The sequence below is a fragment of the Platichthys flesus genome, chromosome 23 (assembly GCF_949316205.1).
Source record: "Platichthys flesus chromosome 23, fPlaFle2.1, whole genome shotgun sequence".
Lineage (NCBI taxonomy): Eukaryota > Metazoa > Chordata > Actinopteri > Pleuronectiformes > Pleuronectidae > Platichthys > Platichthys flesus.
In genome coordinates, this window is record NC_084967.1 from 563,248 (window position 1) to 577,345 (window position 14,098).

The following is a 14,098-nucleotide window of genomic DNA, read 5'->3' on the forward strand; positions in this document are numbered from 1 at the left end:
ATATGGGGAGGACTCAAATAGCCCTACACAGTTCTGTGTTTAATTTGTTTCAAAGTAGGCCGACACTTGCCTGTGTATTTTGTTTGTTTGGTATTTTGTTGCTTGTCTGTTTGAGAGGCCTGACTGCTATGTTCACAGCAAACTTATAGTCCTTATAGTCTTAGAGTCCTTGTTTACCTGAAATGTGCACTTTAGAATTTAATTTTTTACCGCCCTGTTTGGCAATGTTGTTTTTCAATAAAATAAAACATTTGCATAAAGCAAGCCAATCCACTTTCCATGTTGATAGAGCATTAAAGCCCCCAAAAAATTATGGAGAAAAAATGAATGAAGGGACATTAAGAATAGATACAAATTTGCGATTAATCGCGATTAATTTTGAGTTAACTATGACATAAATGCGATTAATCGCGATCAAATATTTTAATCGTTTGACAGCACTAGTTTCTAGTAAAAATGAACCATAAAAAGCACACGTTTGAACTCCAACACCTCTTCCTGCAGAGCTTACCAGACTCCCTAAGGATGGAGCATCTCTGGTAGTTGGAGGATCGTAGGCAGGGAGCACGCACATTGTAGAGTCGAGCCTTGTTGATGCGCGCATCAAAGACACGAAGCAGTGGCTCTTTCTCCTCCCACTGGGACATGATTTTGTTATCAATAAAGGTGGCGAACATCTGCGTCTCAATGAAGTGGGAGAGGAAGGGGAGGTAAGGCTCAGGCTGATCTGAGAGGAATGAGGCCTGGAGCAGGGTCAAACACAAGTTAGGAGATACACATTATGCACAAATATACAAAATGTAAAGCCAGAGATGTATATAAACAGGACCTAGTCACAAATAAAAGCAACTTCACAAAAAAGCGCCTACCACTCATCATTCACTGTGTTCATCTGCTTCCTGTGTGTTATTGAATGTAAACAACACTTTCTGCAGCTATCTTAAAAGCTTTTGAGAATATAGAATATGTAATGTCTCATGAACAACTGGAAAATCTTAACATTGAAGAAGATACACTAAGATTGCAGTGCACATATATCCATAAAACGTAAGGGGAAAAATGAAGTTGGCTCTTTACATTATGTCCATATTGAGCCTTATGTCTTATTTTAAAAAGCACTCTGTCTGTTGCAAATATTCCCTTATAGAATCATAAGAATGCAGATGGCCATGGTTCCTCTCGTTTTGCAGTGAGAGACACACATACATTAATGTATAAGCAAAGGCATATTTTTTTATCACTAATGACTCCAATCTCATCTTTAAACCCTTTCTGTGTTTGTTTTTCACTCCATTACCTTATCGAAATTGTCCATCTGCTCCCTGTTGGTGAGCCAGGACTCCAGGTCCGGCGCACTCTGAATGACAAATCCTTCATAGTCAGCAAACATGGTTGTGAAGCGGCTGGCAAACACTTCCCTCAGCTGGACATTCAGCTTGGCATTCCTAAGTTCCTCCTCCTCAGCGGCCCTTTGCCTGTCAATCCCCTGAGCTTTAATGCTTGCCCTAAGAGCATCCACGCGGGCCACTGTCACCCCGGTGCGTTTGGTTAGTGCATGCAGTCTCTCCAAGGTGGCATTTCCCTGCAGCAGCTCCAGCATAGTGAGCTCCTCCCCTGCCAGGTTGCCATTATGCCCATCGTCCTCCAGTTGTTGAAGGGTGACAGTCTTGCACTCCCTGTTGGATGTGGAGGGCTTTCCGGGGGAGCAGGTACGGGTTCTTTTTGGCGTGGCCCCTATGTTGGCAGAAATTCCAAAGCTCAGCAGAACCTCACTGAGCTCCTGGATTAACTCAGTCTTGTTGGGGAACTGGGGTAAATCCTCTGGAAGCTCTATGTAGTGGTTGTCAATGTCCACAAAACACAAGTTGGCCTGGGAGAGGGAAAGATATTTCATATTTCAATATATATGAGATACACACTTCTGATAATGCAATAAAAAAAAACTTCAGTTTAAAATCCAGCAAAACATTCAGGCAGAATATACTTAGTTAATGCGACTGTACCAACATCTGACTGTGTTGCTTCGCCCAATAACGACCGTCTGGTATGAATCACATTGTGATGCATTTATGCAATATTTATTATTTATTATTATAAACTTGCAATGCTATCGTTAATAATCACATAACATCTATAAATATCGTTCATACTATTTTTATTATAACAATTCGCACAGAGGATAAATAATATTTTTTATAAAAGATCTCTATGTTGGCTTTTTGCTGCTCTGCTGCAGTGCATAGCTGTGGAAAGCTTTTAGGTAAGCTACAATGGGCCTAAATTGTCTGGGTACACATGACAGATGTCTTTTTGCTTCTCCCTCTCTTCCACACATTAATGTCTCATCAAAACAAGTTACAAGGACTCTTTGTTCTTTATTGTGGGAGAGTAAGAATTGTGGCTGCTACCACATAGTGGATCATGGTGGCAGCTGATTGTGGATCATAGGATTACAATTAGGTTGCTTAGATATACATCATACCTACCCATATATACTATTATTGATGGCAATACCGCTAGCAATACAACTGCTATTGCTGCTCTGCCGCCTTCTCTCTCTCTGAAAATATTGACAGAACCTTTAAAGATGAATACACACTGTCTTTTCTCAAAAATGTTTTAAATATTCGTATTTTGTGGATGTGGTCTGTTACACTCATAATTGATTGTACTTCAGTCGGTCCAGGGAGTGGGATCCCTAACTTGCAGAGGATTTGCACCTTGTTAAGCTAGGTGAATCAAATTGAGATTTGTGTATATGGGCTATCCAAATAACATTTGATTGATTGGTAAATGCTCCCTCACTCTGTAGATTAAGTTGTTGCCATCCACGCAGACAATCTGACCTCATAGTTTCAGCTACATTAGAGCATGTGGCATGCAATTCAGCCCTCTCAGGCAAGAAAACACTGAAACCTATATCATATCTCTGACCAAGTCGTAATCCATTAAGTCATTTTTGTGCAATCCTGCTAACGCACAGATAGATGGACAAAGAAATGAAAACATGAGCTCCATTATATGAGTATTCAAAAACAAGGATGTTGAATGCGTACCTCCTGAGAAAGTTCCAGTGTGGAGCGGTCTGTGCATTCTTTTGACTGCAGGCCCATTAAGTAGGGAACAGGAGCATCCAGGAAGTGGAGGAGGGAGGCTGGCAGGATAGGAACATAGACATGCTGCCACTGAAAAGGAAACAGCAGGGTAGTGATGCCCTCTGCTACTGTCATCAACCGCTGGTAGTCTGAGAGGAAGACAAAATGATGATGAGGGAATAGATCTGATATAACAATCTAGAATTTCTGCAGTTTTATCTTGTTAAAAAAGGTGATTGGAGAAAGAAACACTTTAGCACTGAGTTGCAGCCTGGGGAGTTCTTTATCATTATTAGTAGTTGACCACTTGAAACTAGTTGACCTAATGTTAAGCAGCTACATTACTTAAATGATTCTGACTAAACAGGGGTTAATGTTGAAGCTTTTTTTGTTAACGTGAAAAAAATTAATTCTGTGTTAATTTTATATTTACCAAAGAAGTAAGGGCAGATAAAAAAAATGTGATTTAACATCTTATCTTTACTTTATTTTTAAATTCTAAAATACGAAAATATTTTAGTTGACTTTGCTACCCTGTCTCTGGCTCCTAGTCTACCGATTCCCTCTTAATCTTTGAAAGAAAATCTGCCCTTTATATAATCGGGTCCAATATTTCATGGTCTGCACCTTGGTTGCGCCCCTCTCGTGTGTGCGTGTGTGTGTGTGTGTGTGTGTGTGTGTGTGTGTGTGTGTGTGTGTGTGTGTGTGTGTGTGTGTGTGTGTGTGTGTGTTTGTGTGTGTGTGTGTTTTAAATGAACGTGATGCCTTCTAAGCATAGATAACCTATAGTGACCTTGAGGTAACTTGAGAGGCATTCTCTAGAGCAGGTGTTCCCTTCTGGGCTACTGTGTAAGAGGACTTGTCTTCATGGATATGGTAAATGGTCTTGTATTTATAAAGCGCTTTTCTAGTCTTGATGACCACTCAAAGCGCTTTACAGTACAGTGTTACATTCACCCATTCACACACATATTCATACAGTGCATCTATTCGCAGCACTTTTGTTATTCTATGGGGGGCCATTCAGGGTTCAGCATCTTGCCCAAGGTCACTTCGGCATGCAGACGGGTCAGACTGGGGATCGAGCTGCCGATCTTCAGGTTGGAGGACGACCACTCTACCCCTCAGCCACAGCCGCCCGGATGTATCACAGCTGCATGTCATCCTTTCACAACTGGTTGTCGAGGTAGTGTTAAGACAACAATGTTGGCTATGCAGATAACTGGTACAGGGGAAAACCTGGTCTGATTGATAGAGACAGCATTGATCCAATTTTGGATGGAGCGGCTCTCATAAATATGACAACGTTTTTGAGACCTGGAGGCAGAGTTGCAGTCTAGCTTCTCTGCACTTATATTAGGGGAGTCTACCCCCCCACCCAATACCCTGTAGAAACGTGGTCGACCTTCTGACCACCTAGAAATAAATCAAAAGTAAACAGGTGATGAGTGACAGATACAAGCCCAAAAACGCTGATCAAAGTCTCTACTTGTCAATGATCTGATTACTTCTCATCAATTAGCTTTATTCTGTTTAACCAAAACCTGCCTTCAAAAAGATGAGTATGGGGTTTTAAATGAAGGCACTTCTTCCGCATATAATGATGTAGAGTCGTATATGCAAATAGCCGATTATCTGGCCGATATCGGTTCTGCAGAGGAGCTGCTTATGCCAACAATATGATTTTACATAGGGTTTTACTTGATCTTCTGCTCCTGCACATCTTAGACAATAAAACCTTTAAAAATATTAATTAATTTGTGTTATTGTATTTTGAAATGGGTAGGCAACAGAAAATATTGTAAATATTTATGTCTTGACTATAAAAAAAAAGAAAAATAGGCGAGACCTTGAATCTCCAGGGACACCAAACTATGCCATTTTCCTGACCGAGTGATGAGGTACATAGACAAACATAGAACATATAATAACTCTAATAATAACTGTGGGGGGAATAAGTCAGATAAAGAGTACAAAGTCACATTCATTTTGTCTTCATCAGAGGTTTGGGTTCTAATATTCCACGGCACAGATCCCCCTAATACGCCAACAGAGTAGACTGCTTAAGAGATGTAGTGCTATTTGTTTTTGGAAGTTATCTATGATGGTTATGTTACAGCTTGTTTTGATGATAATGTGATCAATGTTCCTATAGTGCCAGTTTGCATACATTAGTTAGTCTTCTTATTATTGTGTAAGACTTACCCCGTGAGCAGAGGAGGATCTGCATCTCCAGCAGGTTGCAGGTGAACACCTGGACCAGATTTTCGACTCCCAGCAGGCTGAAAGCCTCTGAAAGGGGAAAGTCAGCAAGTGGCAGCTCCTCAAGCCCAGGCCTCTGGCACACGATGGGCTCATAAACACCGTGGAACTTGAGCGTTCGGCCTGGGGCAGGCAGTGGCACCTCATATAGGATATTGTGAATGTAGCTCTCAAGGGGTAGTGGGGGGGCAGTGGCTGCTGTAACAGCCCTGTGCAGCTGTGACAGGAAGTTGCGGCATGCATACATGAATGGCATGGTGGTGACTAGACACAAAGCTTTGGACACATAGAGGGTGTCCCGTGACGAGTCATAGCCACCTACTGCCCGAGATGAGGGTAAGATAGATGAGAAGGGGGGGGATTCAGCCTCGTCTAAACTGCTGGTCAGAGAGTCAATGCTGGAGGAGGAGGAAGAGCAGGAGGAATGGGGGTTGGTGGAGACATGCTCTGCATTGTGCATCTCTTGGAGGGTCTGCATGGCAGAGCAGATCTGCGGGCATGTAACTTCCTCATAGAAGGTGTGGACGAACCCATAAGTTCGAGAACCATCCTCCCTGGTGATGATGAAGGAGTGAAACTGAGGATCACGTGGATCTGCCTGCGTCTGGAACAACAGTCCTTTAGGCATACACAGCTGCAAAGAGAGGAAACAGTGGTCAATCACCACCTCAGAGCAGACTATTGTCAATTCCACAATTGTTATGAGTATATCATCTTCACCATTCCAGCTCCAGCTATCATTACTATTATTCTGATGAGCATGCTTTTGGTTTGCTATTCTGGTGAAAAGTGTGTGTGTTTTGGCTCATCTTCAGTGTCAGTGGGTCTGTGGAAAAAGAAGCAGAATACACTATTGGACTACACTCTTTTTAAGAGGCTACTAACACTGTTAGACATGACAGTTAACCTTTACATAGCAGTAATGATTTATTCAATTATTTACAAACAAATATGGACAATCGGGGAAAAACTTCACCACCTTCTCCCCTCACAAATAGCACTGTCCAGTACAGTAGAGTACAGTTCCCCCTCGACGCAAAAAGATCCACTGTAGCACAGCCTAATTCTGACCAAATCTGAGCTACTACAGCCGGGTGATGTTTCCACTCCGCGTAGCAGCGTAATTAATCAGTGCAAACTTCCGTGATTGGGCATTGCCTAGTGGCGAGGTGGAGGGAGAATTGCAGCTTGGTCCATTTAGCTTGGTGTGCTAAAGGGGAGCGAATTATCTGGAATGATAATCACTGTTAGCTAGCTCCGGTGGCAGACCGTGTGGTGACCGCAAACTCCCGGTGCTGTGAGCTATTTAAAAAGAAAAAACCTACCTATGGTGAAGTCAGTCGGATCGGCCTTTTTTGAAACTACTTCTAAGAAAGAGAATGAGCATCAGTTTTACTGTGTGACAACATTTTGGATGTTCCTCACTTTCTGACATAGCTGTAACTTGCTGTGCAAGGGTTCAGATTTGGTTCTTCGTTTCAGTTTAGAATCAGGTTAAGATTAAAGTAAAAATGAGGATGTGGCATTTAGTTGTAATGGTTTAGGTTTGAGTTTAGGACTAGGGAATGCATGATCGATCAATCAATCAAACTTTATTTCTATATCCCATATTCACAAATCAATTTGTCTCATAGGGTTAAGAAGTGAAATCCTCTGCCCTTAACCATCAACAAGAGTAAGGAAAAACTAAAAAAAGCATGATATAATTGTATGTTCTGGGATTTCTCAAGAAAGGAAGAGACGATGATGCGCTCAGGGTGTGATGGAGGTATGATGAAGGAGGTAGAAAGGAGCAGGAGAGAACCATCAACAGCAAACATTCATTTAGGGGTCAGGTTTTAGTCACAGCACTACAGCATGATGGCATGTTTCCATGATGTAAGTTGAGACCCAGGATTGAATTATTTAGCTGAGCTGGTGGAATAATAGGCAGTGGCCTCAATCGTCAGTGAGCAAAACCCACATCCACACACAGTGGTGTAGTGCAAGATTTATGCAGGTATAAGGTGCATAACTTATTTTTAATCATCATATAATTCTATCCTATATCGCCTCTGGTCTGCATCATTCAGTCATGTGCTGCAAGCCAAGATATTGAAAGGAAGAACCAAAGATTGTGCCTGTTTCTGATTGGCTACAGCCCCTCGTCTTTGTTGGTTAGGTTGGTTTTGGTAACAGAGTTGGTGATTGTTTAGTTATGATAAGAATATGTGAGTCATCCCAGTGTTTGTGTTCCTGGCCCAGGGACAAATATTTGCTTGATGAACTGAACTCTATAGAAAAATCTTAAATGAGGCAAACATTCCAGCAAAAACGACCTTGTGCCACTATTCTGGTGCTCTTAGCCAGCAGCTCAGGGAGAGGCCCAGCATGGTTTCAATAAGATATGGTAAATGGTTTGTATGTATATAGTGCTTTTCTAGACCACTCAAATCACTTTACAGTACAGTTTGACATTCCACTATTCACACACACATTCATACAGTACATTTATTAGCAGCACTTTTTTTCTATGAGGGCCAATCTTGCCCAAGGACACTTCGCCATCCAGGTAGGGAAGACAGGGACCGAACTGCCGACCTTCTGAATAGAGGACAACCGCTCTACCCCTCAACCACAGCCAAGGGAGTAACAAGAAGGCCTACCAGAAGTCCCTTGACCACCATGGGGTCAACTTTAAACAGAATGAAGACCCTGCCGTCAAAAAGTATTTAAAATGAGATTGGGATTGTCTATGATAAGTGTCAGGAGCAGACCGTAGAAGAAGGTAGAGTTGGGCAGCAAAAACATCAAATGTTGACACACCATCTACAGATCATAACCACGGTCCAAGCAAAGAGCCTATTCCACACAAGCAGGATTAGAACGGGCACAGCACTGGTAATTTTACACTACAGCAGCAACCTACCATATTGACAGCATCCTGGTCGAATGGGTTCCACTCAATATTCTTAGGGTAGTGGGCCAGAACTTTGGACTTGAATTTCCTCTTCAGGGGACTCTGCTCTGAGTTTTCACCTGGAGGGGAAATAAAACAAAGAAATGGATTGTTGGAAAAATGTGACAAATTTGTTAAGTTTGTGTATGTTTTTGTGAGTTGTGGCTGAATGTTTCTGGAGCAAATGATCAGAGAAGTATCAATCAGCAACATATGTATCACAGAGAGGTATAAAAGGCATTATCTGATATTTAGTATAATGGAGGTTGTCTGACATGGACCAACATTTTTTTACTTTATGCAACAAAACAGCCTCTAAACACCAATAACCTCTTTAACAATCTGCACAAGAATCATGTCAAGCTTACGGAGATAATCAGAAGAGAGAGTTGAAAGTACAGGCTGCTGTGTCTAGTTTAGAGAGGCCTCTGGAGGCAGAGTGCACTTTACAGCTGACTCTTCAAAGCGAGATTTGAATTTATTAAGCTCATCTGACACTCTACCGGACAGATATACTTTTCCTCAATAGCAGTATAACAATCTCTCAATACTATTGATGTGATTCTTATGAAATACACAAGCAAGGTTTAACAAGTTGCAGTTAAACCAGTATATGAATAAAGATTCGCCATTTACTAGGTTATTATCTATAGGGACTGCCTGTGCAGTCTCTGTTGATATATCTGCTTTTGTCTCCTTGTCTCCTTGATGCCTTGCTTTAGTCGTGTTTTATATTTCCTTGTCACCTGACTGAAAGGTGCCATCAACTCCATTCATTCAGACTTTGACCTTCAACTAAAAACCATTAAGCCAGGTGCATGCTTCTGCAACTGCGTCTGCGGCTTGTCACGCCGCTGTGGCGCAGGACTCGTTGTCATTCAAGCTTCCCCAACCGTTGCGCGTCTTACAAAGCAATTCCCCACCAGAACACTAGGCGGAGTAATGTTTTTTGTCGAAGACGACCTTAGAGACGCCTTTTTTCTTCTTCGTCGATTGTTTATTTTCATAGCCACTGCGGCTCCTCGTAGCCTTTTTCTGGCGGACAAATACACCAGTCAGTGACGGGTGATACAAGTGGACATACTTTCGGATCTCTTCCGCCAAACGCTCTTCTATTTAGTCCATATTCGTTCTTCTAAATCTTCCAATGTTTCTGCTGGTATTATCGGGCATGAAACCGGAAATGCAGCTCCAGAAAGGATGTAGTTAGCAGACCAATCACAGCCTTAAGGGCCGAGTGAGCGTGCGAAGCTTTGCCATAATGTTTAGCAAAATTGGGCGACGCACGTAAGCACGTAAGAAGAGAACGATAGGCACGTAAGGGACCCGGAAGAGCTCTTGCGCTTACAGGCCCGTGAAAACGCAGAAGCATGCATCAGCCTTTAGGATGGAAGGGAATTAGTGTAGCTAATCACCGGCTTGAAAACTTGATGTGAACTTAAAGGCTCACATCTCTTCCATTATGAAATGTTGCTTTTCTGTGACCAGGGGCCTGATTCAACTGTTGCGCAAAACAGGGTCTGAAATACTATGCTAATTCTGAAATTATTCTAGATTGGCTAATAAGGTGTATAGGGAAAAGGGACCAGCTAACAGTAGAGGCAGAAATGCATGCAGACAGCGTGGTGTGGCGCTCTGTTATGATGGAACATTTACCTGTGGCTGCTGTATATTGATCCTTGCCATGGCGGTCTGCTTCAAGCCATTGGTACAAAGCTGACGACGAGCAAACGACAAAGAAACAATGTAATGTCAAAAGAATGGCACACAGAGAAGCACACATTAATAAATGCATAAAATTTAGCATAGAATAAACAATACACACATACTATTGATATCACAACAGAGCGCAGCATGGTATTTCAAACATAGCACACATGGAGCTCAAATGGAAGTATGAGTATTCTGAAACAGCACTGTTTACTGTTTTATTTTATTAGGGACAAAACCATCAATAGCCTTTGCACTGGAGCTCCAATGGCCTTACAGCATTTGGCGAATTTGGCCAAAAGAGGCAAACGCAATGTAAAAAAAATGCAGACAGATGCAGTATGTTGGACACATATTTGAATATATAGCTCGGTGTTAACGTGATTCAATTTTTTTCCGGCGTAACTGTATCACATCCGTCTGCACAGGAACACAGACGCACTCACACACACGCAGACACAACCACGCACTCTGACCCTATGCCTCTCCTGGAACCGTCACCTTATCGTGGTGGAGAGGTTTGCGTGTCCCTATGAACCTGAGGGCTGTGTTGTCTGGAGCCTTGTGCTCCTGGTAGGGTCTCTCATGGCAGAGTGGTCTCAGGTGAGGGGCCAGACTAAGAATGGTTCAAAAAAAAAAACCTCAATGAATAACGAAAAAAGAGGAGATGTGACCCGGCCCGGAGGAAGCCCGGGGCCCCCGTCTGGAGCTAGGCCCAGACGGAGGGCTCGATGGCGAGCGCCTGGTGGCCGGGTTTGCCACGGAGCCCGGTCGGGCATAGCCCGAACAAACTACGTGGCACCCCCCCTCTCTTCATCCCATGGGCCCACCACCTGTGGGAAGACCCGTTGGGGTCGGGTGCGCAGCCACATGGGTGGCAGCGAAGGTCAGGGGTCTCGACGGACCAGACCCGGGCGGCAGAAGCTGGCTCTGGGGACGTGGAACGTCACCTCGCTGTGGGGAAAGGAACCGGAGCTTGTGAGGGAGGTGGAGCGCTATCAGTTAGATCTGGTGGGGCTTACCTCCACGCACAGTCTCAGCTCTGGTACCGTACTCCTGGATAAGGGTTGGACTCTATTCTTCTCCGGAGTTGCCGAGGGCGTGAGGCGCCGGGCGGGTGTGGGGATACTCATAAATCCCCGGCTGAGCGCCGCGGTGTTGGAGTTTACCCCGGTAGACGAGAGGGTCGCCTCCCTGCGCCTAAGGGTTGTAGGGGGTAAAACTCTGACTGTTGTTTGTGCGTATGCACCAAACAGCAGCTCAGAGTACTCGGCCTTCTTGGAGACCCTGAATGGAGTCCTGTATGGGGCTCCAGTAGGGGACTCCGTAGTTCTGCTGGGTGACTTCAACGCCCACGTGGGCAACGATGGAGACACCTGGAGAGGCGTGGTGGGGAGGAACGGCCTCCCTGATCTAAACCTGAGCGGTCGTTTGTTATTGGACTTCTGTGCTAGTCATGGATTATCCATAACAAACACCATGTTCGAACATAAGGGTGCTCATAAGTGTACCTGGTACCAGAGTACCCTAGGCCGAAGATCAATGATCGATTTTGTGATTGTGTCATCTGATCTGAGGCCACATGTTTTGGACACTCGGGTAAAGAGAGGGGCGGAACTGTCAACCGACCACCATCTGGTTGTGAGTTGGATCAGGGAATGGGGGAAATTTCCGGATAGACCTGGTAAGCCCAAACGAGTAGTGCGGGTGAACTGGGAACGTCTGGAGGAGGCCCCCGTCCTAGGTATCTTCAACTCACACCTCCGGCGGAGTTTTTCTGGCATTCTTGTGGAGGTTGGGGGCATTGAGCCGGAGTGGGCGGTGTTCAAAGCCTCCATTGCTGAAGCTGCGGTGGCTAGCTGTGGCCTCAGGGTCTTAGGCTCCTCAAGGGGTGGTAACCCTCGGACACCGTGGTGGACACCGGTGGTCAGGGAAGCCGTCCGATTGAAGAAGGAGGCCTTCCGGGATATGATATCCTGGAGGACTCCGGACTCGGTTGCAGGGTACCAACAGGCCCGAAGGGCTGCAGCTGCTGCCGTGTCGGAGGCTAAGCAGCGGGTGTGGGAGAAGTTCGGAGAGGCCATGGAGAAGGACTTTCGGTCGGCACCAAAGTGTTTCTGGAAGACTATCCGGCACCTCAGGAGGGGGAAACGGGGAACCATCCAAGCTGTGTACAGTAAGGATGGGACTCTGTTGACCTCAACTGAGGAGGTCGTCGGACGTTGGAAGGAACACTTTGAGGAACTCCTGAATCCGAATAACAAGCCCTCTATGGTGGAGGCAGAGCTTGAGGTTGATGGTGTTTCGTCGTCAATTTCCCTGGTGGAGGTCACTGAGGTAGTCAAACATCTCCGCAGTGGCAAAGCCCCAGGGATTGATGAGATCCAGCCAGAAATGCTAAAGGCTCTGGGTGTTGAGGGGCTGTCATGGTTGACACGCCTATTCAACATCGCGTGGGAGTCGGGTACAGTGCCAAAGGAGTGGCAAACCGGGGTGGTGGTTCCCCTGCTCAAAAAGGGGGACCAGAGAGTGTGTACCAATTACCGGGGTATCACACTTCTCAGCCTCCCTGGTAAAGTCTACTCCAAGGTGCTGGAAAGGAGGGTTCGGCCGATCGTCGAACCTCAGATTGAAGAGGAACAATGCGGTTTTCGCCCCGGACGTGGAACTACGGACCAGCTCTTCACTCTCGCAAGGATCCTGGAGGGGGCCTGGGAGTATGCCCATCCGGTCCACTTGTGTTTTGTGGATCTGGAGAAGGCGTATGACCGGGTCCCCCGGGAGAAACTGTGGGAGGTGCTGCGGGAGTATGGGGTAAGGGGGTCTCTCCTCAGGGCCATCCAATCTCTGTACTCCCAAAGCGAGAGCTGTGTTCGGGTCCTCGGCAGCCAGTCAGTTTCGTTCTCAGTGGGTGCTGGTCTCCGCCAGGGCTGCGCCTTGTCACCAATCCTGTTTGTGATATACATGGACAGGATATCGAGGCGTAGTCGTGGTGGGGAGGGGTTGCAGTTCGGTGGTCTGAGGATCTCGTCACTGCTTTTTGCGGATGATGTGGTCCTCATTTGATCATCGGCTTGTGACCTTCAGCACTCACTGGATCGGCTGGCGGCCGAGTGTGAAGCGGCTGGGATGAGGATCAGCACCGCTAAATCTGAGGCCATGACTCTTAGCAGGAAACAAATGGATTGCTTACTCCGGGTAGGAAATGAGTCCTTAGCCCAAGTGAAGGAGTTCAAGTACCCCGGGGTCTTGTTCGCGAGTGAGGGTACTATGGAGCGTGAGATTGGCCGGAGAATCGGAGCAGCGGGGGCGGTATTGCGTTCGCTTTACCGCACCGTTGTAACGAAAAGAGAGCTGAGCCGCAAGGCAAAGCTCTCGATCTACCGGTCGATCTTCGTTCCTATCCTCACCTATGGTCATGAGGGCTGGGTGATGACCGAAAGGACGAGATCGCGGGTACAAGCGGCCGAGATGAGTTTTCCCAGAAGGGTGGCTGGCGTCTCCCTTAGGGATAGGGTGAGAAGCTCAGTCATCCGTGAGGAACTCGGATTAGAGCCGCTGCTCCTTTACTTAGAAAGGAGTCAGCTGAGGTGGTTCGGGCATCTGGTAAGGATGCCCACTGGGCGCCTCCCTTGGGAGGTTTTCCAGGCACGTCCAGTGGGGAGGAGACCTCGGGGAAGACCCAGGACTAGGTGGAGAGATTATATCTCAACACTGGCCTGGGAACGCCTCGGGATCCCCCCGTCAGAGCTGGTCAATGTGGCCCGGGAAAGGGAAGCCTGGGGCCCCCTGCTTGAGCTGCTCCCCCCGCGACCCGACCCCGGATAAGCGGATGACGATGAGTGATGAGATGAGTGAGCTCGGTGTTAATGGTATTGAGCAGCTCTTTGGAGTCAAACCAAGCAGGAGCATATGAATAGCAACAAACATTCCAGTTCCAGCAAACCAATAATGGCATATATAGACCACAGATCTGACAGTTCACATCTTTAATGTGATACAACAAACTGTATGAATGAGAAAGTGGGCATTAGTGATGAAAAGTATTTCTGCTTTAACTCGACTGGGCCAAGATATTTATAAACTCATTCAG

The 14,098-nt window shown here is 45.7% G+C and overlaps 1 protein-coding gene across 4 annotated transcripts in view; it reads right to left on the reverse strand.

Moving 5' to 3' along the window:
* The window catches only part of dennd5b (DENN/MADD domain containing 5B), a 43,450-nt gene that overhangs the window by 22,177 nt on the left and 7,175 nt on the right, over nt 1-14,098 (reverse strand). For 3 of the 4 annotated variants that reach the window (XM_062383097.1, XM_062383096.1, XM_062383095.1), the window contains exons 2-7: nt 9,952-10,011; nt 8,266-8,375; nt 5,301-5,991; nt 3,057-3,244; nt 1,298-1,870; nt 512-743 (exon numbers count right to left, since the gene is read on the reverse strand). In XM_062383097.1, coding sequence (XP_062239081.1) covers nt 512-743; nt 1,298-1,870; nt 3,057-3,244; nt 5,301-5,991; nt 8,266-8,375; nt 9,952-10,011 — 1,854 coding nt within the window. Of the gene's footprint in view, nt 1-511; nt 744-1,297; nt 1,871-3,056; nt 3,245-5,300; nt 5,992-6,077; nt 6,184-8,265; nt 8,379-9,951; nt 10,012-14,098 lie in introns of those variants that run through there. The other variant, XM_062383098.1, reaches the window with a different exon arrangement.